The following is a 27,485-nucleotide window of genomic DNA, read 5'->3' as shown; positions in this document are numbered from 1 at the left end:
TTAACCGTCGTATCAAGTACTACCACAAATAAGCAATTTTAATCTTACAAACTTTGTTTTTTAATTAATATGATTGTTTTGGTAACATGATTAAGATTATAAATGTTCCCAGTGGTTCTACAATTTCGTGTATTTCAAGAAGTGGCTAGGAGAAGAAAACAAGAGCACCAATAGCTATAAAATTATCTTTAATTCTAGGAAGGGCCAGAATAAGAAACTGACTTAAAGACAATCAAATAACCATCCAGCAACTTAAAAACATTTCTTAATTCAAAATACTCACAAAAGTTCCCTTCCTAAATCGAGAATCCAATTTATCAGCAGGAGAAGAACTTAATACATATTCTACCATGCTCACACCAAGGCCTCCACTTTCTGATCGCGGAGACAATATTGCATTTACTTCACTGTTTCCATGAAAACCCTGTCCAGATCTTCTCTGTACCATAATGGGCTGGGACATTGAATGGTCTGTTTGGAAAAAAGAAAACAATTACAAATTTGTACTTTTAAGCTAACCAAAATGTATTCACATCAATATACTAAAGAAAAATCAGCATAGTTTTATTTTGAATGTTACTGTAAACTTAAAAAAACATCTTCAATCTGTTTAGACTCACTGCCCTTTAGACATTTCTTGAGAATACAGATTAAGAAAGTCATTTGGTAAAAGCAGGTAAAAGGCTATCTGAAGAATAATCAAATTCAAAAGTCACTGGCAATAGAAACAATTTGAATTCTCCACTGCTTTTAAGCCTCTTATTAAAAAGTTCTACTGTCAATTCAGAACAACTCAAACCAAAAAACTTTAGAGATAAAACCTGAAATAAAAATAACTCCTCCTAAATTGACGGAGGCACTTCTCAGGATCACAGTCATGTATTGGACAGATTCAGACCAAAAAACTTTAGAGATAAAACCTGAAATAAAAATAACTCTTCCTAAATTGACGGAGGCACTTCTCAGGATCACAGTCATGTACTGGACAGATTCAGAATACATGGCTGTAGTGCTATAAACATAGATGACTAAGTTCATTCAAAAAAGCCAGTAATATCACAGTCTTTAAGACTAAGTATCACTTAGTTTTTTTAAAAAAGATCCCTTTTTTAAAGATTAAAGAAAAATTTCTTTAATTAAAAAAAATCCTTCTAGTCTAAAAGTTTTTCATTTATTTTAAAAAAAATTATCCATCTGGTACAAATACCTTTTCTACATATTTTGTGATAAAAAAGGCAATACTTAAGATCTGAAAGCAAATATGAACATAAAAACATTTGAGGCAAGACTCACCTAGATTTGCAGAAAAAAATTTTGAACCAATATGCTAAGCATTGTGGTATGTATGTGGGATCTAAGAACACAACAGTCCCTGAACTCTAAGAGATTATAGGTTTAACAGGAAGCGATCATAGTAAGAGTAAAAGCACTTCAATAAAAATAATCCAGGATACTATGGGGAAGAGAAAGCATATTCATCACTTTTTCCCAGTCTTAGAGTGAATCCCAAAGGAAGTGATATGAAGGATAGAGAGCAAAAAATAGGTGAAAATGGGGGTGGAAAGCACTCTGGTTAGAGAAACCAGTACGCTCAAAGGCCTAAAAGTGCCAGGAGAACACAATGAAATTAATAATCACAAATAATTCAGCTCAGCTGAGAAGGAAATATGTGTATGGTAAAAATCTCCTGTGGTCATGGAAAGAACTATGGAATGACAACTCTTTTAGGACAAGGAATGTCATTTTCATATTTGTACATGTTTGGCATTCAATAAATGTTTACTCAGTAAACAAAATAATCCATTTCTAATTTTCTCATGTCTCCTGATAAAAACTTATATTCATCTTCAAAATTTTATCCGTACAACAAAAAAAGTTGGGAGAGGGAGTGATACAAGGAATTAACTAAAATTATAAACTTGACACTAAAAAGATATATCAGGAATATATACACAGTTGCTTAAATGTTTTACTGTTGGTACCAGTTGTCTTCCAAATACAACATACCAAAAATATCTCCCTAACATTCATCTTGAAAATATCTCTCATTACCATGTTGTGCTCAAAATGTTTTGCTTTGGAATGCTTTTAAAAATATTTGGTTCTGATAAATAAAGCAATTAACCATTTAACTTTCAAAACAAAAATCAAAACATGCGTATCAATCCAATTTTCAAGCATGTTGTTTTAGCAAAGAAAGTGCCTTTTATGGAGAAAATGTATCCTGGCCCAAATAACTGAATAACTTAAATTATATAAGTTCAATCTATATAGGTTAATACAAATCCAGAAAAAAAATTCCTTGAGGGCAGGGATCACATATCTCATTTATCTTTGTATTCTCCAAATCTGGCACATTATATTACGTATTGGTTGAACGCAAATAAAATTCCCAGTATTTTAATCTAATTTAGTATCTAGCAAAGTTTTCAATCTCTTTCCATTTTGATTATAAATAGTACTAAAAATTTTCAGCTTTTCCTAACTTTTTAACAATTACTTTTAAGAACAAAATTTAAAACCGTAAAGGACTTAAAACCTTCTTACTGATTTGGAAAGAAATAAAGTACCTGGCAATTTACACTCAAAATATAAAATTAATTCCAGAAACTTGATTTTATATTACTTTGATCATCTTGAATAGTTTTAATTAGCTGCTTTCAGTTATAAAGCGGAAACTTATTTGTTAAATACATGTTGAAAGTTTCACATGTACATCTCAAATTTTACTAATGAGAAACATTTAAAAATATAATCAGTAGTATTTTAAGAATAGCTTAAGTATGCTCTGTAATTTACCAATAAATACTGTCACCCCATGAGTTATACTCCTTACATTCCAATTCCTTTTCCCTTAAGAGTTTCTTGGACCTCAGTCTTTGTTACCTATGGATATCAAAAACATTCAAAGTCTGCTCCCTTTCTGGGAATTCTATCTTACTATGGGGGTTTATTTCCTTTATGGGTGTGGCTAATGTTTAATAAAGCTAGTCTGAACTGCAGTTAATAGATCACTATCCACTGATACAATTCAAGCTTAAAAATTCTTATGGTTAAATTGTGTCCTGTATTTTAATGGAAATTCAGAATTTTATAATCAGAGTTTAACCTCAAATAAAACTTAATAAAATCTTACTGTGACAAGCATTTCTAATCAATAAGTGAACCATTAGGTATGGCTGACTTTACATAAGAAAATGTGTATTATGAGGACACATGAAATCCTCAAAGATACCACAAAGTTTCTGAAGGTATCGTTTGGGGGCAGTAGGGTTTTAAAAAAATTCAAGTATTAAACAAATTCAGAACTCTCACACATACACCAACAACTTACGAGAAGTTCCCCATGCAGTCTCTCTCCATTCATCATCCCCAAGAAATATGCCTTTTTGTCCATCTTTTGTTGAATCATCAGGTTCCCAAAATTTTTTGGTAGGCAAAAGCTATTGGAAGGAAAAAAATTATTACATTTAAATTTCATCCTAATTACGAAGAGCAAAAACACAGCAGAAAGCAAACTTACCATCAATAGGTATACGTTAGCTTTCAACTCTAACAAAAATTCAAGAGTGCCCTGTTTCCTAATTTGTCTAGTTAATAATAACTCCCCATTTATGCTTGGATACTGGTTCTAATAACTCTAGACCTGAAAAGTCAACTTCATACTTCTGCATTTTTCAAATGGTTTTACTGTCATGTGGTATTTTTAATGAAGTCTTTCAAAAGACCTACTAAATTTAAAACAGATAATAAAAATATTTATACAAATGATTAAAGTTTTCTCTTTACTTCCAAGTACTGATCTTGGAATATCTCCTATCCTACAGCTTCAATGACAGACAATTCTTCTTATTTAACAATTCAATGGAAGTGAACTTCGCAATTCTTCCTATGTTCTCAACAGTAGCGATCTAATTCTAAAGCAGGAAGCAGGATGGTGGAAGAGATACATTAAGAAAACCCTTAAATACTTTTTGAGATAATCTCAAAGCCCTGTGTCCAATCCTATGTTGTAACACACACAGGAATATAAAAATTGTGTTGGTATAGCCATTTGATGATTAATAAAAATGTACCTTTGGTCAGTTCCTAATGAGACTTCAGTGTTCATCCAGGTCTCTCCTGTCTATCTTTCCTGACACTCAGGAGAACCAGACTGAGGGTATGTTTGTTTGAAAAGAACAGACTGGTTTTCTAAACAATGTATGTGACATTTACGTAAGCATGTGTAAGACACTCATCCCTCTCGGCCCATAATTCAGTTCAGTCAGTTCAGTCGCTCAGTCGTGTCTGACTCTTTGTGACCCCGTGAATCACAGCACGCCAGGCCTCCCTGTCCATCACCAACTCCCAGAGTTTACTCAAACCCATGCCCATAACTAGGTCCTCATAATTAAGCTTGTATATACTTCTATTGCTACACTTGTAATACTAAATTACCTGTATTTGCCTCCTTAAGGGCATGGTGACCTTATCTTCAGAGAGCTCACAAATATATAACACCTATAATAAAATGAACTTAGTGAAACTTATATGGGGTCTTGAGAGATAAGACTATGTGTGTGTCAGGGGTTTAAAAGTGTGAATGGAAGGTGGGGAGGACACAAGAAGTGATGGACAAAGGCACAACTTGAGAAAACGCATAGTTTATACAACAGGGTGTGAGATGGAGGAACAGATGTGGGAGCTGATGCTGTGAAAGCTATCTAGGCAGATTATGAGGAACCTCAAAGTTCTAAGAATAATGGATATTCTAGACCAGAGGCAAGGAAATCATTCAGGAGAATTACAACAGAGTCAAGATGACAAGAACTGAAACAGGGCACTGACAGAAAGAACTGAGAAAATAAAATGGATTTCAGAGACATTCAGGAGAGTCAATAGGATACAAACAAAAATAAGAGGCTGATTAAAAAGAATAAAACTTTACAATCTGGGTAACAAGGTAAATGATAGTACTACCAACCAAAACAAACACAAAAACAGGATAAGCAGCTTTTGAGGGGAGTGGGGTGGATTCAATTTGGGCATATGCCTAATCTATGGATCTTTTGCTAAACTAAATACTGTTAATTTTAAAGGAAACTAAGTTCTCTATTAAAAAAAAATTTTTTTTTGCATGTTAGGATCTTCCTGAGCTGCAAATGATTTGTATTTAAAGTACAGACATTTTATTTATTTTTATTATTATTTTAAAAGAGATTTTGTTGATTTATTTTGGCCACAACTACATGGCTTGTGGAATACTAGTTCCCTGACCAGGGATTGAACCCTACCGAGGTCAGGTAAGAGCCCTACACACTGGACCACCAGGGAATTCCCTAAAGTACAGGCATTTTAAACAATAATCTATACTAACAAAGATTCCAGTACAATACAACCTTGGTTGTTCCGATTTTTTAAAAAAAATCTCACTATAAAGTTTCATGCAAATATTCAAACAAAATATAAAGATGATAATACTAAAACACTGCTCTTGATATACTTAAATTATTGAACAACTATTCACAGTGAAACCCAAGTTAATCCCTTTAAAGTACTGTATAAATAAGCCATTTCAGGCAGAAGAAAATGGTTCTTGAAAGAGTAAGACTTTTATCCTATACTTCATAAAGATAAGTGTTTTAATATCAAAATAAGGATAACAAATAAGTAATCAAAAATGAAGTCATCATAAATTAACAGAAGCATTTATTAGACACAGAAGTGGCTAAAACAAACTAATCTCATCTTGTGAGGTAGTAGAAATAAGAATCTTTCTGAGGACACTATTCCAGTCTTTTGGGGTAAGATTCCACGTAGTGCTCCAATAGTTCACAGGTCACTGCTTTGACACCCAAACTTAAAACCTGGAGGGGAGTCTATGCCAAGGACTTACTTAGCGTGCCTACTTTCTGCCACGCACTGTGCTATGGCTCTCTCTCCATTTTGCAAGCACTTGTAAATTACCTGGACAAACAATTCAGTAGTTAACAAAATTAACAGTTCTCTTAACAAAGGCCTTTATCACCATTCCAGAGACAGCTGTGACAATGCAGACACTGATTTCAAATATTTTTAGAGAAACTACTAGCCAAGAATTAAGTTAAAATGGACTAAATATAGGGGAAAGCAATAAATAGAACAGCTTAAAAAAAAAGATTAACAGGTACAGTGGTTAGAATAGCAATAAAAATAGTGTTTTGCCCCTGGAGACTCTTTTACTGTAGCAGAAATGGAAAAGCACATTACAGAAAAGAAACGCTAAGAGATCTTGAAGATCTGTAAAATACATTGTCCAATACTGCTTCATATTACTTCCCTAATTCTCAAAAGCTCTAAACCAAGGTCAAACAACTTGGCACTTCTTGTCAAGAACATACTCCCCTGTCCTTCCAACTCAGAAATGATTAGGTGGACATACAGATTCAAATCCCCACTATCCACCATTTCATTAGTTCTTTCTTTAAAGAAGCACTTATGCCTTGCCCTTTTCATCTCCAAAGAAATCAGTCAACACTCCAGTATACTACTATACTACTTCAAAATAAATAATAAATAAAATTCTTGCTACAATTTATACTATGAATTACACTTACACTTTAGATTTTTCTAATACAAATTATCAAGTAAAATCACCAAACCAAAAAATTAACATAATTCTAAGAATTAAGAGAACTTGAAGACTCTACGTCTACATTATAGTGTTCATATAACATCCAAACTGGGACAGTTTTGAGAAAGAGAGTACTAATAACAATTATGCCATGATAACATGTATCTGGACTGTCTGAACAAATCGGGATATAAGGTGACTCTATTTACAATGAAGTTAATAAAAGGTACAGATGCTAACAATTAGGCAAGTCGAAAACAAAAGCCACAAGGGAGTTCTCTATAACTGCAGAATGGTGCTTTTCCAGACTTTAGTCCTGTTAATAAAAGATATCAATACTTAATGTTTTCGAATCACACTACTCTCAAATCTTTTACATTCTCAATACCCCTTAATATCACAGCAAATATTATTAGATGTCATCACTTCCAATGGGAAGCAGTACTGTAAACAGTCAAGGCACTCAAGAGTTCAATCTGTTGTTCAAGCACTATTGTACTGGGCCAGATAATTAACTCAGCCTCAGTTTCTTCATCTGAAAAGTAAGGATAATAATAAAGCTACTGTTTTAGAGTTTATATGAGGTTAGAATACAAGAACATAAATAAACTATTTAGAATAGCATCGAGCATATGCCAAAATAAGCAATAAATATCTTCACAACCAAAAATATGAATCTTAGAGTATCCTAGGGGGACCATGAAACTACACTTATAAAAAACAGTTGCCTAATAGTTATATTTTGCATAAGGACACAGAATTAGAGGTTAAGTAAACTGTCCAAGATTACATATAATATTACATACATGTATAGCTAGTTAGGCAGCATTAGGAGTTGAACACATAACTGCTTAATTACAAAGCCCATATTCTTTACACTTAACTACCACAGATGTTTCTTTCCAACAGTAGTCTAATTTATCAGTATTTCTAAAAATATCCAGTTATTAGGCCACAAATAACCATAATGAAAAAAATAGAAGCTTAAGATACTATCTTGATATTCAGACCATGTAATGTGGGTATTCATTAGAGTGGATAAAGTTTCAGACAGAATGGCTAAGACAGGAATTAACAGACATAACTCTAATCAGCTGGTTTCCACTCCAGTTATCCCCAGCATCTCAGATCAGAGCATCTGAGAGATGTGTGTGACTCATACAAATGCTATTCTTATTGCTACCTTCAAAGAGTCAATCTTTCTCAAGGTCATATAGCACTAGTGATAGACCTGAGAGAAAACAGAAGTCTCCTTAATCTTCTCTCCAATATGTTTTCCACTTCTCCATACTACCTGGGATCTTACTACACAAATTTTCCTTAATGTTTTCTTTAAATATTACTGTGTCAGAAAAGAAAGGAGAGCGCTTTACCACACTAAGGTATGAAATACTCCCCCAAAACATTAACTCAATGATTTAAAGTTAAATTTAAATTTTGGGTTCCCTAAAGAACTTCAGGCAGGAGCGTCTTTTTCTTATTTAAAAGTGTATGTATATATATGCACCCACACACAGAATTCCTGTTAATTTTTATATATAAAAATAGGTAGGTATGTGTCTCTGTAGTATAGTTTTAAAACAACATGCTAACGAAAATGAGTTCAACCTCCTGTGGGTTAGCTTTGCTCTTTTTAAGCCACGTGACATAATACAAACGGGTAGGCCTTCTGGCAAAAATGTGCTATGGAATAAATTGGAAAGAATGAGTTTATGAATGGATGATTACAAATCTATTCCTATTTTGGATGAACAACCAGAAGAAACTGTCCTTCTGATGATGAGTCAGTAAAAGCTATCATGATCTACATAACCCAGTACATCTGAAAATAACCCTATATACAACGCAGTGCTTTGTACATTAGATTTACAACTTAAGACATAATAAATAAGTAAAGCTTTATTTAAAAAAAAAAAGGTCAAGATAGGGCAATATATTAGAAAAGGATTTTGCATTGAAAAAATAAATAAGCAATTCTAGAAAACTCAAGCCTGCTTTTAGTTTATTAAAATGAATGAATTCTGGGATAAAACAACAAGCCTCACCTGTCAGGAAAGGAGAAGACTGGTGAGACAGAGACAGGCAAAGAAGGAAATCCCAGAAGGTTCCCTGCTGCCTGTGAGATGAGGAAAGATAGAAAGGCTTGTGGGAGAGGGAACCCAGAGACAAAAACCTCAGAAGGTTTCTCACTATCTCTTAGAGTAACAGAATTAGCTGGTAAACTGTTAAGAAAAAAAACTTAATTAGTGAATAACAGCTTATTAAAAAAAATAAATTTTTACCAGATGGTCACAGAAGCATGACCTTCTAACTACCTGCCAAAAAACCAGACAGCCGAACCCTAACCACTTTTACTCTGTATATCTGACATTTCCACTAAGAAAAGCCTAGATTTAAGCTTTAGATCATTTAAAAACCCAGTCTCAAAAAAAAAAAAAAAACAAAAAAAAACCCCAGTCTCTTTTTCCCAGAACCTCAAATACCCCTCCTCTTACCCCCCAAATAACTGAACTCTCTGTACTACTTCTGATCATGACACCCTTTTTAAAACTACAAAGATGTCTTTGGGTTTATCAACTACTACTTAGAAAGGGAGGAAAAAAGTCAATTTGTAAATACACACTCAATGTAGATCTGGAAAGTAAAGTGTTGTGGGGTCTAAACAGAACTAAGGTAAGGGTGTGACTATATTTGGTATTAAAAAAAAGTAAGTTCAAGTCTGTTACAGACTAAGCTGAAACACTGTTCAAACTTGCTTTTAAGATATGTTATCCTACTTTCTAAAGACCAAAGAAAACAAGAAACAAGGAAAAAAACAAAAGCCCTTTGAACTGTCTCTTTTTGTTCACCCAGAGTGTAAACAATGCCTAAGCAGCCACTGCACTGCAGGGAGGCTGCAAGGTCTTCTTTTAACTAAAAAATTATTCCCTCTCTCAAATTTTCTTAGGGCCCAGAGTTTTACCTTAAGCACTGGACTAACAAGTTTACTTTGGCAACACTTATGCTTAAGCACCTTAACTCACCCTTAAATCAGTCCTCTGAAAATGACAAACTCTTTGGAAAACGCTGTTCTGAAGAAGGGGAGGGTTAGCTAGCTGCAGGGTGCCCTCTTGTGGCCCAGAGGAGTGACTGGACTCTTTTTCTGCATCTGAAGAGCACAGCATTGGATGGAGTGAGTCTCATGAAGGTCTACCAAAGTAAAATAATCTCCAGGAGCAAGCAGTTAATTACACATCTTAGGTCTGTTCATGGTTATTTTCTATTATCAAATTCCACACTATGTTAGTATTACAGAACATGATAAATCAAAAATGTGACCACAAGGGCTTTCATAATCAATTAAAGTTTTCTAAATATTCATTTAGGTATATAGAAAACTAAGTACTTTTGATGCCTTAAATTATGTAGTGATGAGGTTAAATGGGATGCCCCAATGAAAATCATAAAACAGGACTGATAAAATTCAAAGTATTAGGAGTGCTCACTGTGTGCTAATCATTCAAAGCTAACAATCTACAGAGGAGACTAATATAAAATGAATAAAACTGTAACCAGTATTATAATAAAAGTATGTATGAAGATCCACGAGAAGTCAGATGAAGTAATTAACTTTACTGCAAATAGCAAACAGATAAAGAGCCTTTTTTCAGCAGAGTCCTGCAGAGGATTAGAAGTTTATTAAGCAAACAATGAACAAGGAGAAATTTTTGTGAGAGAATAGTGAACAATTAAGTGTGGCTAAAGCAAACATAGCATACATATATAGAACAGCAGGACAAAGATCAAGGAGAGGTCTTTTCGATCAAAGTTATTATGGTCCATTACCAAAATATGACATTATCTAACCAGGTCAATCAAATCAACTAGACACAATAATCCCACTAACATTACTGCTAAAAGTTTAAAAAAAAAAAAAAGGCTGAGATTTCCACAACTACAGATTTTAAAAGCCCACATCATTTGGAAGATATCACCACTATTTTCAAAAGATTTACAGTTAATAAACAAGTTTCAGTGGCTCAAAGACAAAGTGAGATACACATCCTTAGTATTCATAAATATTTACCTCTCCCATTCCCCGAGATTCTAATGCAAGAGCTTGAAAATCATGATTCATTTCATCCACAGATCAAACCTGTTGAATAACAAAAACAAAATTAGACAAAAAAATCTTAGACTGCATCAACTATTTTTATATTACATTCTGCTATTACTGATGTTACAGTATGAGCTGAGATGGACAAGAATCCGTTTCTCTATAAAGACAGGTTTTCCAAAATAAAGTACCATAGCAATCAACACTAAAATTTGTGGGAAAACCAGGAGGTTCAAGGGTTCTTGGATTATTCTGTGTGCCAAAAGAAATTGCTACTAGTTTCTTGAGCAAAGGAATACATGGGAAGTAACGAACAGAAAAAGTGAGCTCAAGTACTACAATACAGTTATCTTTTTTGTGTGTGGCCGTGCCATGAGGCATGTGGGATCTTAGCTTCCAGATCAGGGATTGAACCCAGACCCCCTGCAGTGGAAGCAGAGAATCTTAACCAGCCCAGAATCTTCCCTGCACCATCAGGAAGTCCCAACAGTTATCTTCTTTTTAAAAAAATGTTGTAGTTCCTACTATAAAATTATTACTTTGTACTCCTTTTTTCAGTTCTCAAAATTTCTCAGAATTATTTGTAGATCTTATACCAATGATAAAAAAAATTAATCAACTTTGATATTTTTTAATATTCAAAGGTTCCCTTAAAAACAATTCCTTTCCCTACAACTATCAAGAAAGCATGGAAACGGCACAAAAATAAACACAGAGATCAATGGACCAGAATAAAGAGCCCAGAAATAAACCCATGCACTTATAGCCAATTAATCTACAACAAAGGAGGCAAGAATATACAATGGAAAGACAGTCTCTTTAACAAGCTGGGAAAACTGGACAGTTACACATAAAACAATGAGGTTAGACTATTATCTCACATCACATAAGAAATGAGCTAAAAATGGATTAAAGACCTAAATGTAAGAAACCACAAAACTCTTGGAAGAGAACATTGGCAGAACACTCTGACATAAATCACAGCAGTATTTTTTGGATCTGTCTCCTAAGACAAAATAAATGCAGAAATAAACAAATGGGATCTAATTAAAAGCTTTTTGTACAGGAAAACCGACAAACTGAAAAGACAACCAATAGAATGGGAGAAAAATATTTGCAAATAATATGACTGACAAGGGGTTAATATCCAAAACAAACAGCTCATACACCACACATAAAAATACACCAAAACCCACCACCTGCAAAAACAAACAAACAAACAAACAAACAAACCCACACCTCAAATCAGATAATGGGCAGAGGATCTGAATAGACATTTTTCCAAAGAAGAAATACAGATGGTCAACAGGCACATGAAAAAGATTCTCAATACCACCAATTACTAGAAAAATGCAAATCAAAATGAGATATCACCTCACAATTATCAGAATGGCTGTCATCAAAAGATCTACAAATAACAAATGTTGGAGAGGATGTGGAGAAAAGGGAAGCCTTGTACACTGTTGGTGGAAACGCAGACTGGTACAGCCGCCACTATGGAAACAGTATGTTGGTTCCTCAAAACACTAAAAATAGAACCACCATATGATCCAGCAATTTCACTCCTGGGTATCTAACTAGAAAACATCAATTCGAAAAGATACATGTATCCCAATGTTCACAGAAGCACTACTTACAAGAGCCAAAACATGGAAGCAACCCAAATGCCTCTTAACAGATAAATGAATTAAAAACATGTGGTGTTTACAGACAATGGAACATTACTCAATCATAAAAAGAACAAAATTCTGCCATTTGCAACAATGTGGATGAACTCAGAGAGTATTATGCTTAGTGAAATAAGTCACAGAAAGTATTGTATGATATCACTTATATGTGAAATCTAAAAAATAATACAAATGAATATACATGCAAGGCAGAAACAATCTCACAGATACAAAAAACAAGCTACTGGTCACCAAAGGAAGGGGGGTGCAGATCAGGGGTGTGAGAGTAAGAGGTGCAAACTACTGTGCATGAAATGGGAAGCAACAAGGACGCACTGTACAGCACAAGCAGGTAGTCATTACCTGTAAGAACTCTCAACAGAGCATAATTTATAAAAATAATCAATCACTATGCTGTACACCTGAAACTAATAATGTAAATCAACCACAACTTAAAAGAATAATTCTTTTCCCTTCTCCTCAAACTAAACTACAGCATATTTTTCTTTTTCCATTTCTAACAGTTTAAACTGCTTTTTACCTTTCATGTGACAATGTGTTCTTAAGTCATAGTCTCTTTGCCTCCTAATGTTAAGTACTGCTGGAGAAAACCATTCAAAACTGAAGCTACTACAAACTCACAGCCTTCAAACTTTGGAGCCTTACAATGTAATCCTATTTAGTATTTTTCCCAGTCAGTTCTCTCGCTTTACAATTCCATAGTATTTGATATTACAAAGCACTTCCTCTCTTCTTATAATGCTGTTCTGTTGTTAGGCATTCTCTTACAATTCTTTTTACTTTCTTATGTGTCTAGTTACTTCTTCTCAGGCTTCTTCACAAACTCCTATTTGTCTACTCAACTCATAAATGTCAGTGTTCCTCAGAATTCTATCCTTTAGCCCAAGCAATCTAATCCACTCTAAGTGCTTTGATACTTAAATGCTATATCCACAGGACCTCACTCCCAGTTTGTATTTATAAACCAAATCTCTCTCCTCTTCAGTATTTCCAAGTATTTCCTTTCTCCCATTCCCTGGAGGCAGCATAGGAAATTCCAATCTTACTCTTCTGTATTCTACACTTACAAATTAATTCTTTCCTTTCTTATACCAATATCCAATCATTAAAGTCAACCTCCTACCTTATTTAAATTTAATTTTCAGTTGTCTGGTTGGTCAGACCACCACCATCTCTTGCAATCTTCTATCTTCCCACCCTACAATCTAACCTCTAAAATGTAGTAAGCTGCCATTTTTCTAAATTGTACTCTGACCATATGAACTCATATTTTAATCCTTGACTTCTCCTTAATGTGGCTTAGAAAGGGAGAGAACTGGATTCAAATTACAGTTCTGACAGCTAGTAGTTCTGTAACTCTAAACAACTAATCTAAATTATTTTTTCTCAATTTCCACGTGGAAAAACAGCAGCAGCAGCAGCTTCTACATGGCATGCTGTGAAAAGTGAATTAGGTAACAAAAGTCTGGGTACATAAGCATTCAAAAGTTAGCTATTAGAAAAGTTCTTCAATTGTTTCATCAAATGGTACTTGAACAACTGGAAGTCCATATGCAAAAATATGAACTTCAACACACACCATGATATAAAAATTAACTCAAAATGAATCATACACCTAATGCAACACTTAACATTATCAAACTTCTAGGAAAACAGCAAAGCTGTGTGACCCTGAATTTGGTAGTGAGTTTTTAGATCAACATCAAAAGCAGAGTCCACAAAAGAAAAACTTATGTCTAAAAATTTGACGTCAGCAATAAAAATGTTCTACAAAAGATACTTAGAAAAAACAAACTACAGATAGGAGGAAAATATCTGCAAATCATGTCAGATACAGGATTTGTGTCCAAGATACACTTAAAATTCTTTAAGAAAAATAAGAGACCAACCAACCCAATTAAAAAAAGGGCAAAAGATTTAAACAGGTATTATATCAAAGAAGACACATGGAAGATGTATGGATAGCAAATAAGCCATCCTTTTCTCTTAACTTGCTAGAAGAGCTGGATTCATTAACAGTTCTTAGAAAGTGATAACTTTATTCATCCTTCCATTAATAAGCTTCTATTGGGCATCTTCAGTGTGCAAGATTTTACAGAGAAAAGAATGAATTAAAATATGGTCACTGTCCTCAAACAATTTAAATCAGTCACATTTTCTGGTAATTGGAAGAGTAGATCCTATCAGGCCAAACCCTCCTGCATTTAACTCTGGACAAAATGGGCCTTCCTGGTGGCAGTAGTAAAGAAGCCACCTGCCAATGCAGGATACGTGGGTTCAATCTCTGGGTCAGAAATCTCCTGGAAAAGGAAAGGGTAATCCACTCTAGTATTCTTGCCTGGGAAATCCCAGAGACAGAGGAGCCTGGCAGGCTATAGTCCATGGGATCACAAGAGTTGGACACGACTTAGTAACTAAACAACAACTGAAAAAATATAAAAACAAATTGAAGGCAATGGAAATAACAAACTGGAGGATAGTCTAGAACTGAACTTTGTGCATAAATTCAACTCAGATGTCTAAACAATCCCTCAACTGCATTTGTGTGAGGCTGACTGAAAGCAGCCCAATTATGGATAAAAGGACTAAGCAGAAATGTCTGCTGCTGATGTCCACAGAAGTTATGGAAATTTGGGGTTTGAGTTCCACGAGAACAAAAACAATCATAAAGACTAAATCACAATCCAAAATTACTAGACACACAGAAAAACAGGAACGTGTGACCTTGACTAAGGAAAAAGTCAACTAATGAAAGACCAACCCCAAGATGACCTAGAAGTTAGAATTAGCAAAGATCTTAAAATAACTATTATAACTGTGCTCAAAGATGAAAGGAAAAACACACTAATAAATGAAAAAACAAATTTCAGCAAAGAAAAAAGCAAAACTATGAACAATCAAATGGACCTTCTAAAACTGAAAAATATCTTTTAAAAATTTCACTGGATGCACTTAACAGTTGCTATTGTTCAGTCGATAAGATGTGTCTGATTCTTTGCGACCCCATGGACTGCAGCACGCCAGGCTTCCCTGTCCTTCAGTATCTCCCAGTTTGCTTAAACTCAGGTCCATTAAGTTGGTGATGCTATTCAACCATGCTATCCATCTCATCTTCTGTCACCCTCTTCTCCTGCTGCCCTCAACAGTTCCCAGCATCAGGGTTTTTTCTAGTGAGTCAGCTCTTCGTATCAGGTGGCTAAAGAACTGGAGCTTCAGCATCAGTCCTTCCAATAAACATTCAGGGTTGATTTCCTTTAGGACTGATAGCTGATCACCTAACAGTAAGTTGAAAATAAAAAGTGAATTTGAACATAGATCAACAGTGATTTCCAATCTAACAAGAAGGGGAGGAAAAAAGGAAAGAGAAACAATTAATGAAGTGGAAAAATTATTTAAAGAAAATAATGGCCAGAAATCCCTTTATATTTGATGAAAGCAAAACTTACAGATTCATGATGCTCAATGAACTCCACGTAAAATAAATAGGAAAAACAAAAACAAAACCTCACCCCTATGCACTGAAAAGTGATGAACAAAGAGAAAATCCTGAAAGCAGACAGAAAAAAATTACAAAAAGGGGAAAAATGATGAATGACCACTGACTTCACACTAGAAGCAATGGGAACCAGAATAAAAAGGATCAGACTTTAGAGGAATGAAAGAAGGAAAAAATGCTAACCTACAATTTTTATCTGGTGAAAATATCTTTTAAGAATAAAGGCTAAAATATCTTTTAAGAATAAAGGCTAAAAGACATTTATAGACGAAAAAAAACTGATAAACAGATTTCTACCTCAGAAAGTCCTTTAAAAATTCTTAAGCTAAAGGGAAAGGATATCAGATGGAAATTCAGATCATCAGGAAGGAAGAGCACCAGAAATGCTAAGTATGTACATAAGTACAAAGGACTATTTTTTTCCCCTCTTTTATTTCTTCAAAGTATATATCCCCACTTAGAGCAAAAATTTCATTATGGGTTTGGTAACGTAATAGTTAGATGAACTATTTACACACACATCCAATACCTAACTATAATAAACATCTCTAGCCATACCATCATGACATGGATTTAAAACAGAAGTTCAAGATCAAAGCACTCTTTTACCACCCAACATCTACAGATGGCCCTCAATACCCATCCACATCTGCATGTTTCACCAACCAGGGATCAAAAGTATGAAAAAAATTCCAAAGAGTTCCCAAAATCAAATCCCCTGAGGGCTGGCACCTATTTACATAACACTGACATTGTAATAGATACTATAAGTAATCTAGAGATGATTTAAAGTACACCCCAGTGTGCATACAGATTATATGCACACCACTTTACATAGGGAACTTGAGCATCTTCAGGTGTTGGTATTGGGCTGGGGAGGCCCCTGGTACAATGCCCTGCAGATACTGATGAACAACTGTACATTCATAAATCTATTCTGGAGGGACCCCAATTATCTGATAAGTAAAGGGAATCTTGGACCAAATGTGTCCTACACTTCTCAGTCATGCAATCAAAGTTCTACATCTTAGCGTGAACAATTCACTCTAATGTCTAGTATGGTCTGCTCAAACCATCTTTGACTTCCATTTTTTCTTTAAAATTTCCTAAATTGGGGAAGGGTCCATTTTATTTTTTTGCAAGTGCTTCTTAAGATCTCCATACAGCCCTAAACTCAGTGTCCTTTATGATCTTTTTTTACATTTGTGATTTTACTTTCTCCTATACCATGTATCTTACAGACCTTGTATTTTCAGATCTCCCATCCCATGACAGCCTCAACTTCTTCCAAACATTAACTATTTCCCAAACCTAATGGCCAATCATCTGAAAGCTTCGGGATACTGCTAACATAGTATCAGGAATCAAGTATTTTCAACCACCTAAAGAGGTGTTCTAGTTTCTTAGAAATGCTTCCATTTAAATCCTACCAATTTGACAATGCAGCCATATAACTCTGACTTCATAATTCAATTTATGAATATACATTAAATGATATTAAGCCCTGAAGTCAAGGCTCAATACACAAATATCATACCAATTACAGGTACTAAAAAAAAAAAAACTTGTGTGTGACATCTTACTTATCTGTATTCTCTGAGAACAGATTGTCCTTATTAAGATTAATTATTCCACTAGGGCCAAAAAATGTAAGATTCTTGTTACTTAGGATGGAAATAGTTATAAAAATGGATTCATTATTCTGCAATCCTGAAGAAAGCATTATGAATAAATTTTACATGTAAGATAATGTGTGTGCATGCTAAGTGGCTTCAGTCGTGTCCGACTCTTTGCAACCCCATGGACTGTAGCCCGCCAGGCTCCTCTGTCCGTGGGATTCTCCAGGCAAGAATACTGGAGTGGGTTGCCATTTCCTTCTCTAGGGGATCTTCCTGACCCAGGGGTCAAACCCGTGTCTCCTGAGGCTCCTGCACTGCAGGCAGATTCTTTACCGCCGAGCCACCAGGGAAGCTCCTAAGATGATGTGAAAGTACAAACAATACGTGATTTAGATTCAGAATACAGAGTTTTGAGTCTTAAATTCTGCCTAACCTCTAAATCTTATCTGTTGTGAAGATCACATGTATCAAGTGTTTTGTGAGTCATCAATAAAAAGTGCTCAACAAGTAACTAGTTGTTATTATTAAAAGCATTACATACTATTCTAGAAAGAACTGACACTTTCTGAAACTCAGGTTGCTCAATGTTTGTGTCTCTGGTAGGAAGGCTTCTGTTAGTATTTCAGCCTCCTGCCTTGTTTTCAGGTTCAATACTACTTGACTTGGAACATATTACTTCAGACCTTTCTAATTAGGTTGCCTTTAATCTGCAGTAAACTGTAGCCTCAGATAACTATGGCAGAATTTTAGCTCTAAGAAGGAAAAGTACCTCTAACAAATACAAACACACATTCTGAAGTTTCAATACCTTCTTAGGAAAGCAATTTGGTATCATATATATAGGCTCTTATCTTCTGAACCAGTCTCCCTTACTTTGAAAATCAATCCAAAGAATAAAACCTGAATATAAAAATGTTTTATGTAGAAAAATGTTTGTAGTAGTGTTGCTTACAGATCCCTGAGAGTATAAACTGCATAACTGTCTCACAGTAAGTGATACAACACAAGTATAAATATTGTGTAGCTATTAACAATATTTGAGTTTGTAAGGAAATGCTTGTATTAATAATAGCAATGTTAAGAGAAAAAGGAAATATACCAGTATCTGTACAGTCCTTAAGTGATCAGAGCACACCAATTTGTTCCATCCATTTTTATTTTATTACAATAAGCCTGTACAATATACAAATGAGAGAAGACTTTTATTAAGAAGGAAAAATAGGAAGAGACTTACATCTTCTCAAAAGTAAAAGCATCAGAGCTTTACCGAAGTCCCCTTTTCACTTACTTCTAAGTTTTCATCTGTGGTGCAAATAGATGCGCTCATAAGTTAAAGAGACTCCAGACTGAGAGATGTCTCTTAGTTTTATGGATCCACATACTTTTGTGGCGCATCATGCCCTAGTGCAGAGGTCAACTAATTTTTTCTGTAAAGAAACTGATGGACAGTATATATACATTTTAGGCTTTACAGGTCATACAGTCCCTAAGCTTCTCAAGTATGCATTTGTAGCACAAAAGCAGCCATGGACAATAAGAAAATGAATGAACACAGATGTGTCCTAATAAAACTTTATTTATGAACAGTGAAGTCTGAATACTGTGTTTTTTGATGTGTCACAAAATCTTACTTCTTTTGCTTTTTTCCCCCCAACAATTAAAAATTCTAAAAGTCAATCCTAGAGAGCAGTTCAAACAAAAACAGGTGGTGGGCCAGATCTGACCTGTAGGCCAAACTTTGCTGACCTGGGCTCTACTGCATTTACTCGACTGCTCCACAAAACATCAAATGCAGATAATCCCCTCTCAAATTCGAGCAAACCCAAAGTTAAGCATCAGAGCTTCGTTTTTAACCTTTCCATTTATACTATCCGCATGCACATTTTTTATTTTAATAATGAACAAGGATTTCAGATTACATTTAAACGTAGGTGGTGTTATCATTTCCTTTCAAATAACGTGGGTAGGTTACAGGGAAAAGAGTTTAAAACAAAACCCACAAAACAAGACTCAAGCTCAGCTTTTCAGTTTAAGGTGTTATTTATTTCAATCATGAGAAAGAGAATGGATGAGAAAGTGGGCAAAATAATGGGATAGAAAGAAAATAAACACTGTTTCAATTCTTCTGCAATGAAGTTCATATTAAAATGAAGCTGCAGGAGCAGCGGGTCACACATATGCCACTAAGAAGGACTAAAATTTTCACAAAACACCAAACTGTTATGTTGAACACTATGTCTGCTGGAATCAACTGAGGGCAAGGGAAAACAATCTGGATATAATGTAACAACTCTCCCCTGCATGGTTAGATGTAAAGGAGAAAGCAAACAACCCCTTTCTTCCAACAAGCAATGGAGTAGCAGGCTCTCGGTTAAATAACACTGAACTTTGTTCCCTTCAGGAAAATGTATCCAAAAATTATGGCACACACTATACTGCTTGGGGGTGTAAAGTCTGTTTTCAATTTTTTTTGGCTTGCATTATTAAGCCATGAAGCTTATTTCCTTAAACAACTACAATTTGCTAATACAGAAAATACATAATAGAAACTTATCTATGGCCAAGACCCGGTATAATCTTGAGGTAAATTTGAACTAAAAAATTATAGTGTTTGAGGTTATGAGTCTTTAACACAATTGTCACAAAAGAGTGTCTTTATTAGGTTCTAAAAGTGAACAGTTTTGGCTAATTTTCTTGTGGACAGCATTATTACTAATTATGTAAGAAAAACAGATAAAGTACCACAAACAACAACTTGGTTAAATTTTTTGAGTTTTCATATGTACTAATGCATAATCCGAAGTTTACAAATAGTCTGTATAATGAACCAAGAATATACATTATTTTCTCAGGGAACATCTGATCCAATTCCTTACCATATGCCTACCATAAAAAAACTGGAACAGGAAATGGCAACCCACTTCAGTATCCCTGGCCTGGAAGATCCCATGAATAAGAGAACCTGGTGCGCTACAGTACAAAGGGTCACAAAGAGTCAGATACAACTGAGCGACTGAAAAAATAGGTTGGGGGGCAAAAACCATTTAGAGCTACAATAAAAGGTATTAAAAGCACCAGCATATAATACTAATCACATTTTCACAGCATTATAATTAGTTCTATTTTAAAGCCATAGTAGCTATTAAACTCCGGAGTTAAAGGGGTGACGAACTGTCTTAGCCACCAAAATGCTCAATATATATTTAATTAAAAAATCATTTTAGGAAATGTAAATTCAGATCACGCATGCATGCTAAATCGCTTCAGTCCGTGTTTGACTCTGTGTAACCGTTAACGACTACAGCTCGCCAGACTCCTCTATCCATGTGATTCTCCAGGCAACAATACTGGAGTGGGTTGCCATGCCCTTCTCCAGGGGATTTTCCTGACTCAGGTATCTAACCCACATCTCTTCTGTCTCCTGCACTGGCAAGCGGGTTCTCTACCACTAGCACCACCTCAGTTCAGTTCGGTTGCTCAGTCATGTCTGACTCTTTGCCACCCCATGGACTGCAGCACACCAGGCCTCTCTGTCCATCACCAACTCCCGAGTTTACTCAAACTCATGTCCATTGAGTCGGTGATGCCATCCAACCATCTCATCCTCTGTTGTCCCCTTCTCCCCCTGCCTTCAATCTTTCCCAGCATCAGGGTATTTTCCAGTGAGTCACTTCTTCACATCAGGTGGCCAAAGTGTTGAAGTTTCAGCTTCAACATCAGTCCTTCCAATAAATATTCAGGACTGATTTCCTTTAAGATAGACTGGCTGGATCTCCTTGCTGTCCAAGGGACTCTCAAGAGTCTTCTCCAACACCCCAGTTCAAAAGCATCAATTCCTCTCTGCTCAGCTTTCTTTACAGTCCAATTCTCACATCCATACGGGAGCACTGGAAAAACCATAGCCTCGACTAGACAGACCTTTGTTGGCAAAGTAATGTCTCTGCTTTTTAATATGCTGTCTAGGTTGGTCATAACTTTTCTTCCAAGGAGTAAGCGTCTTTTAATTTCATGGCTGCAGTCACCATCTGCAAGGATTTTGGAGCCCAAAAAATAAAGTGCCACCTGGGAAGCCCAAAATTCAGATCATGAAATCATCTAGTATCTGGATAGTGACTGTTTATACGTGCCTTCATTTATACACAATGTTCATTTTAACAGACATAAACAAGGTTCTTCCTCAGACTTTATGTACAACTGAAAACATTTACCAACATAAAATGAGTGCAACTTCCCATTGGCACTACTTCTCCTAATTCGTCCTCTAATATATAGAGGCTGTTGCTACCCCAAGAATCAACTACAAGAACAAAGTACATGGAAACTTAATTGACTGACGTAAGTCAATATACACAAAGAGTAACTTTAAGCTGCTTATAAAATATTCCTACAGTAATCAAACTCCTTGGACTGATTTTAACAAACATAATCATTGAGCATAAATTAGTAGTATCCACTGAAAACAGGGGAGAAAGAAATGGTAGCCCACTCCAGTATTCTTGCCTGGAGAATCCCATGGACAGAGGAGCCTGGTGGGCCATACAGTTCATGGGGTCGCAGAGAGTCGGACACAACCGAGCTTCTGAGCATTGAAAACAGGCACTAAAGTCCTTAAGAATACCTTAATCTCCTGGAGAAGGAAATGGCAGCCCACTCCTGTACTCTTGCCTGGAAAATCCCATGGACAGAGGAACCTGGTAGGTTACAATCCATGGGGTCTCAAAGAGTCGGACACGACTGAGTGACTTTACTTTACTTACTATGGTGACTGCAGCCAGGAAATTGAAGGAAACTTGCTCCTTGGAAGAAAAGCTATGACCAACCCAGACAGCATATTAAAAAGCAGAAACATTACTTTACCTACAATAGTCCATCTAGTCAAAGCTATGGTTTTTCCAGTGTCTTGTATGGATGTGAGAGTGGACTGGAAAGAAGGCTGAGTGCTGAAGAAATGATGCTTCTGAATTGTGGTGTTGGAGAAGACTCTAGGGAGTCTCTTGGACTGCAAGGAGATCCAACCAGTCCATCATAAAGGAAACCAGTTCTGAATGTTCATTGAAAGGACTAATGCTGAAGCTGAAACTCCAATATTTTGGCCACTTGATGCAAAGAATTGACTCACTGGAAAGGACCCTGATTCTGGGAAAGATTGAGGGCAGGAGGAGAACGGGATGACAGAAGATGAGATGGTTGGATGGCATTACCATGCATGTGAATTTGAGTGGCTCCGGGAGCTGGGGATGGACAGGGAAACCTGGCGTGCTGCAGCCCATGGGTTGGAAAGAGTCGGACACGAAATGAGCGACTGAACTGAACTGATATTAGTACAGTTGTCTATATTAGTCGCATTTATATTGATAACTACATATTTTTTAAGGTAAAGGTAAAAAGGCATAGATAGGATTTTAATTAATTAAATATTTTAAATGGAGTATAATACTATATGTAATACAGTAAAAAAATACATTTGTACTAATGTAACATGCATGTATGCTCAGTCACTAGACATGTCTGACTCTATGACACCATGGACAGTAAGCTGCCAGGTTTCTCTGTTCTTGGGATTCTCTAGGAAAGAATACTGGAGTGGGATGCCATTTCCTCATCTAGAAGATCTTGCCAACCCAGGGACTGAACATGAATTTCCTGTGTTTCCTGCATTGGCAGGGGAATTCTTTACCATTGAGCTACCTGGGAAATCCAATATAATACATATAATATGTTTATGTGTAATATTGTATCAAATATCAGTTAATCATATTTGTTACATTTAGATATAAAGTATTAAAAACATACAATATATAACTTAACGTATAGAATGATATGTTAATTGTATTCATGCTGATTTTGCAAAGTCATTTTAAATATACATATCTATGTGCAAGGTGCACATAATATGTTTTAAAATATTGAATATATGGTTAATAGTAATATGGAAAATTGTTGAAAAGGTAAAATATATGGAAGATATATTTGTATATAATATGTAATTTATATCATCAATATGGCTTATTATATGTTACATTATGTTATTTACTGTTTTTAAACAATCACTAGGTTCATTATTCTGTCACATTAGTATTAATAAAGTTGTCAGCACCAAAAAAAAAAAAAAGAATACCTTAATCTCTTCAGCACAGGAAATCACTTTTACAGATTTTCCAACAAAATTAATTTGTTTAGCAATGCCTCTTCTTATCCATATGACAAAGGTAAACTAAATCCAGGTTTGTGTTTATTTCTGGTAGACTATTAGCTTTCACCAACTTAACATTTGAAGTCTCTAGGAATCACCATCAACATCTAGTCATTTGTTATTTATCTGGGGGAACAAACTGAACCACACACTTTTTCAGAGGTGTTGAACAAGTCACTGAGGTGGTGGTTGAGCCAGAAGCCACAAATTTTTTTTGATATATGCTACTCATTTGTCCATGTACTTCATGGGAGAATGACATACTTGTTTTACCACCATTAAGAACAGTACTGTATATTAAGGAAAAGTCAAATTTTACGTTCTGAATAAAACCTGGCCAAAAAAATGTGTTATCAATATACTGACTCCCAGAAATTGGAACTCTTCAAAGACCCTAGCTTAAATCTTCTAAGATTAGAAATTAAGATTGTTCCAACACAAGCATTAAGACATTAAATAAAAATTTACAATCTATGGCTGATTCATATCAATGAAAAAAAAAAAAATTGACCAAATATTTATGTGCAAGAAAACTTGTAGCTCTTTGAGGCACAATCTCAGATATATTCTCAAGGAGACATAATGGGGATAAATACATACTTACATACTTGCAGCTGTAAGGTGAGGTATTTTTTCCTTAGAATTCTCCCAAAGGAGAATCACTATATTTAGTCCTTACAAAGTCTCTTATACTACAAGGCATTCTCTCAATTGGTTAAGAAATAAAACACTGATTACTGAAATTTCTTTTTGAAAAACAGAATACTGCTCAAAGAAAATCTACACACTAAAACAACCTCAATGCTAGTTTTTGATGCTTTTACGTATCACCTGAGAGCAGTAGGTCAAATAACTTAGATGGAAAATGAAGATAACTATTAGATAATTCAAAATGGTTCTAATCAGACCAAGATACATGTGAAATGTCCAATGTAAATTATTAAATGAGTCACCTCAAAAAGCAGTATTTCTAAGTTAACGTTTTTATATATAAAATGCCATCATTCTGAAAGTGGAACTAGCATTTATACGCCTCATGATATATGTAATAAGAAACAGCACCAATGAAGAAAACTGTTTTAAAAAAAAGTAAATCAGTAAACATCAATCTAAGAAAGCTGCTAGATCTAAATACTGATTTATTAGAAATACGAGAAAGAGAACATGCAAAATCAATAGATAACACAAGGATGCAACTGCCCAATCCAGAATATGGAAAAAAGAAAAAAATTCACCTCATTTCACTATCTATGAAATTTTGTTATGAGGAGGGGAGAGGAAAGACTATTATATAAACTACAGGCTTAAAAGTCAAATATATTGTATAAACTTTGCTTGAATCCTGATTCTAACAAACCAACTATAAAAAAGACTTCTGAGAAAATCAGAGAAATCTAAATATAGAATGGGTATTAGATGATATTAAGGAATTTTATTAGCAGTAATAATAGTAAGATTGTATTTTTTACTAAGTTCTCATAAGCATGAGAATTTATGCTTAAACTAGCTATTGTCTGGGATTTGCTTTGAAATACTTTAAAAAAGTAAAATATAGGTATAAAGATTTCACACAACGTTGCACATGGATGATCTAGTACTCCAAGGTATACTATACTATTCTACTTGAGTTTGAAAACTTCCATAGTAATTTTAACAAGATAACAATATGACCAGCAGCCTTGGGAAGCATTTAAAGCCTTGTTAAGTATTTAAGCTGGGCTCTGAGGGATAGGTAAGTTTTGGACACCCTCCCACACACCTTGAGACAAAACATTTATCAACTGCAGCTTGTAAAGGGGGTTACTCTCTACAAGATTAACTGACTTATGATCCAAGCTGTTGTTTAAACCTAACATCAGCTATTTCCTCAACCGCAGTTTTGACAAGGAGTATATGAAATTAAAAACAACAACAACAAAGAACTATTTCCAAATGACCATAAACCTCTCTAGACTAATTTCTATCAGACACCATCCCTTAAAGAGAAAACAGAATTTACTGAGCACTTGATTTTATCCCAGTGATCACAGTAGGCATGTTATATTTAATTCCCACAACAATTCAGCAAAGTAGGTATTGTATTCCTAATTACAAACAAGAAAACTGTGCTCAACTTCTCTACCCTAGTAGACAAAGCTATTAAAATGGCAGAGGATTCAAGAATATGAACACTCCAAAAGCTCCATGCTATTTTCCACACCAACCAAGCATAAACCATCACTCTCTTCCCCGACTTTCCTTTTGTTGAACTATGCCAGTCCCCTGGACAGCTCTGTCATTTTATCTCTTCATGTGCAAATCCCACAATTCTTTTGATTTGTTTGGCTCAAATGCCACTTTCTCCATTAAAACCTTCTCCAAATAATCTTTTTCTCAATTCTCCTGACATTTAATGTGTATTTTTCAATGTATTAATATCATCTTACCCATGAGAATTTAAAACCTCATCAGAATTATGTACCACAATTTTGCATACTGTTCTGGTTGTGCCAGTGTTCTGTGAAATGTTAACAGTCATGAGGGAGGAGACCAAAAGGATACTAAATACTGTAATAAGGAGGGAAAGAAAATGATAAAATTATACACCCATTAAAAGCATGAGATGGGTATATTTATGCATACATGGAAAAAATTTTAGACTATTACGTGAAAAGTCAAGGTAAAAACCAGTGATTCTATCTTTCCACTTCTGTAAAATCAGGACACATGCATACGTATGTATACATGGAAAATAGAGTGATACAACCACTAATAGTGGTCATGTCAGGAAAGAGATATTCATGATTTTTTTTATAGTTCTATACTCTTTGAATACTTATATTTTAAAAACGTTTAAAATATATACATGTTAAAAATCACTAGGTAAGTTGGCTTGGAAAACAATGTTTTATATGGTAGAACTCAAATATACATACATCTATACATGAAAAAGGTATCATGAGTTATAAAGAAACGTAACAGAAAAACATCTTTTCAGTAAATTAAGTATCACTTAAAAGAAAATATTCTCCAGAATTCCCTGAAGAACCAATGGTTACGACTTGCTGCTTTCACTCCTCTGGGGCCCAAGTTCAATCCTGCCCCTTATCTGTAAACTTCTAAGGGTTTTAAAGATGTTATGAAACAATTAACATGTATAAGCACACCTACTATAGCAATTACCTCTAGACACACCTTCCTGATATTTTAGGTTTAAAAAAAAGGAAACCCAATTTGTAGATCTAAATATTCTATCACCTGATTTAAAGGAATTGCACTTCTGGTTAGCACTTATTTTTTTACCCTAATTCTTCAATATACTCTTCCAAAGTGTTCAAAAAAATGGAGCAAAAGAATCCATACATTAAAATTCAACATATTTTACAGTCTGATTTACATATTTCTAGTTTTCAAAACATTTTACAGTATTGTTCTTTGCTTTGTAAGTATTCTTTGACAAAAGGTTAGGGAAGAAGAGGGGAACTGGCTTAAAAAAATTCACAATTACTCCTACCACTCAAGACCATCATTGATCTAATTCAGAAATTCCCAAAGAAAGCCAGAACACTCCAGTTCTAGACTATTATCTCATTCTATCATCAATGTGAATCAGTAAGTTTAATCACTACAGGAAGCTACCTCTAAGTTTGGACTCTCAAAGGCTTAATACCTGGGGTGTTAATCATTCACTTGTGTCCTACTCTTTGCAATCCCATGGACTGCAGCCCACCAGGCTCCTCTGTCCATGGGATTCTTCAGGCAAGAATACTGCAGTGGGCTGCCATTCCCTTCTTCAGGGGATCTTCCCAACCCATGGAT

At 35.0% G+C, this 27,485-nt stretch overlaps 1 protein-coding gene across 11 annotated transcripts in view; it reads right to left on the bottom strand.

The window, feature by feature from the left end:
• PUM2 (pumilio RNA binding family member 2) overlaps positions 1–27,485 on the bottom strand; it is a 97,756-nt gene that overhangs the window by 60,563 nt on the left and 9,708 nt on the right. For 8 of the 11 annotated variants that reach the window (XM_043469292.1, XM_043469296.1, XM_043469291.1 and 5 more), the window contains exons 2-4: positions 10,662–10,730; positions 3,335–3,443; positions 284–471 (exon numbers count right to left, since the gene is read on the bottom strand). In XM_043469292.1, coding sequence (XP_043325227.1) covers positions 284–471; positions 3,335–3,443; positions 10,662–10,712 — 348 coding nt within the window. In that variant the 5' untranslated portion in view covers positions 10,713–10,730. Of the gene's footprint in view, positions 1–283; positions 472–3,334; positions 3,444–8,640; positions 8,712–9,618; positions 9,744–10,661; positions 10,731–27,485 lie in introns of those variants that run through there. The other 3 variants (XM_043469294.1, XM_043469300.1, XM_043469301.1) reach the window with 3 other exon arrangements.

This window comes from Cervus canadensis, chromosome 5 (assembly GCF_019320065.1).
Source record: "Cervus canadensis isolate Bull #8, Minnesota chromosome 5, ASM1932006v1, whole genome shotgun sequence".
In the NCBI taxonomy this organism is placed as follows: Eukaryota; Metazoa; Chordata; class Mammalia; order Artiodactyla; family Cervidae; genus Cervus; species Cervus canadensis.
This window is presented reverse-complemented; position numbering and strand designations above follow the sequence as displayed.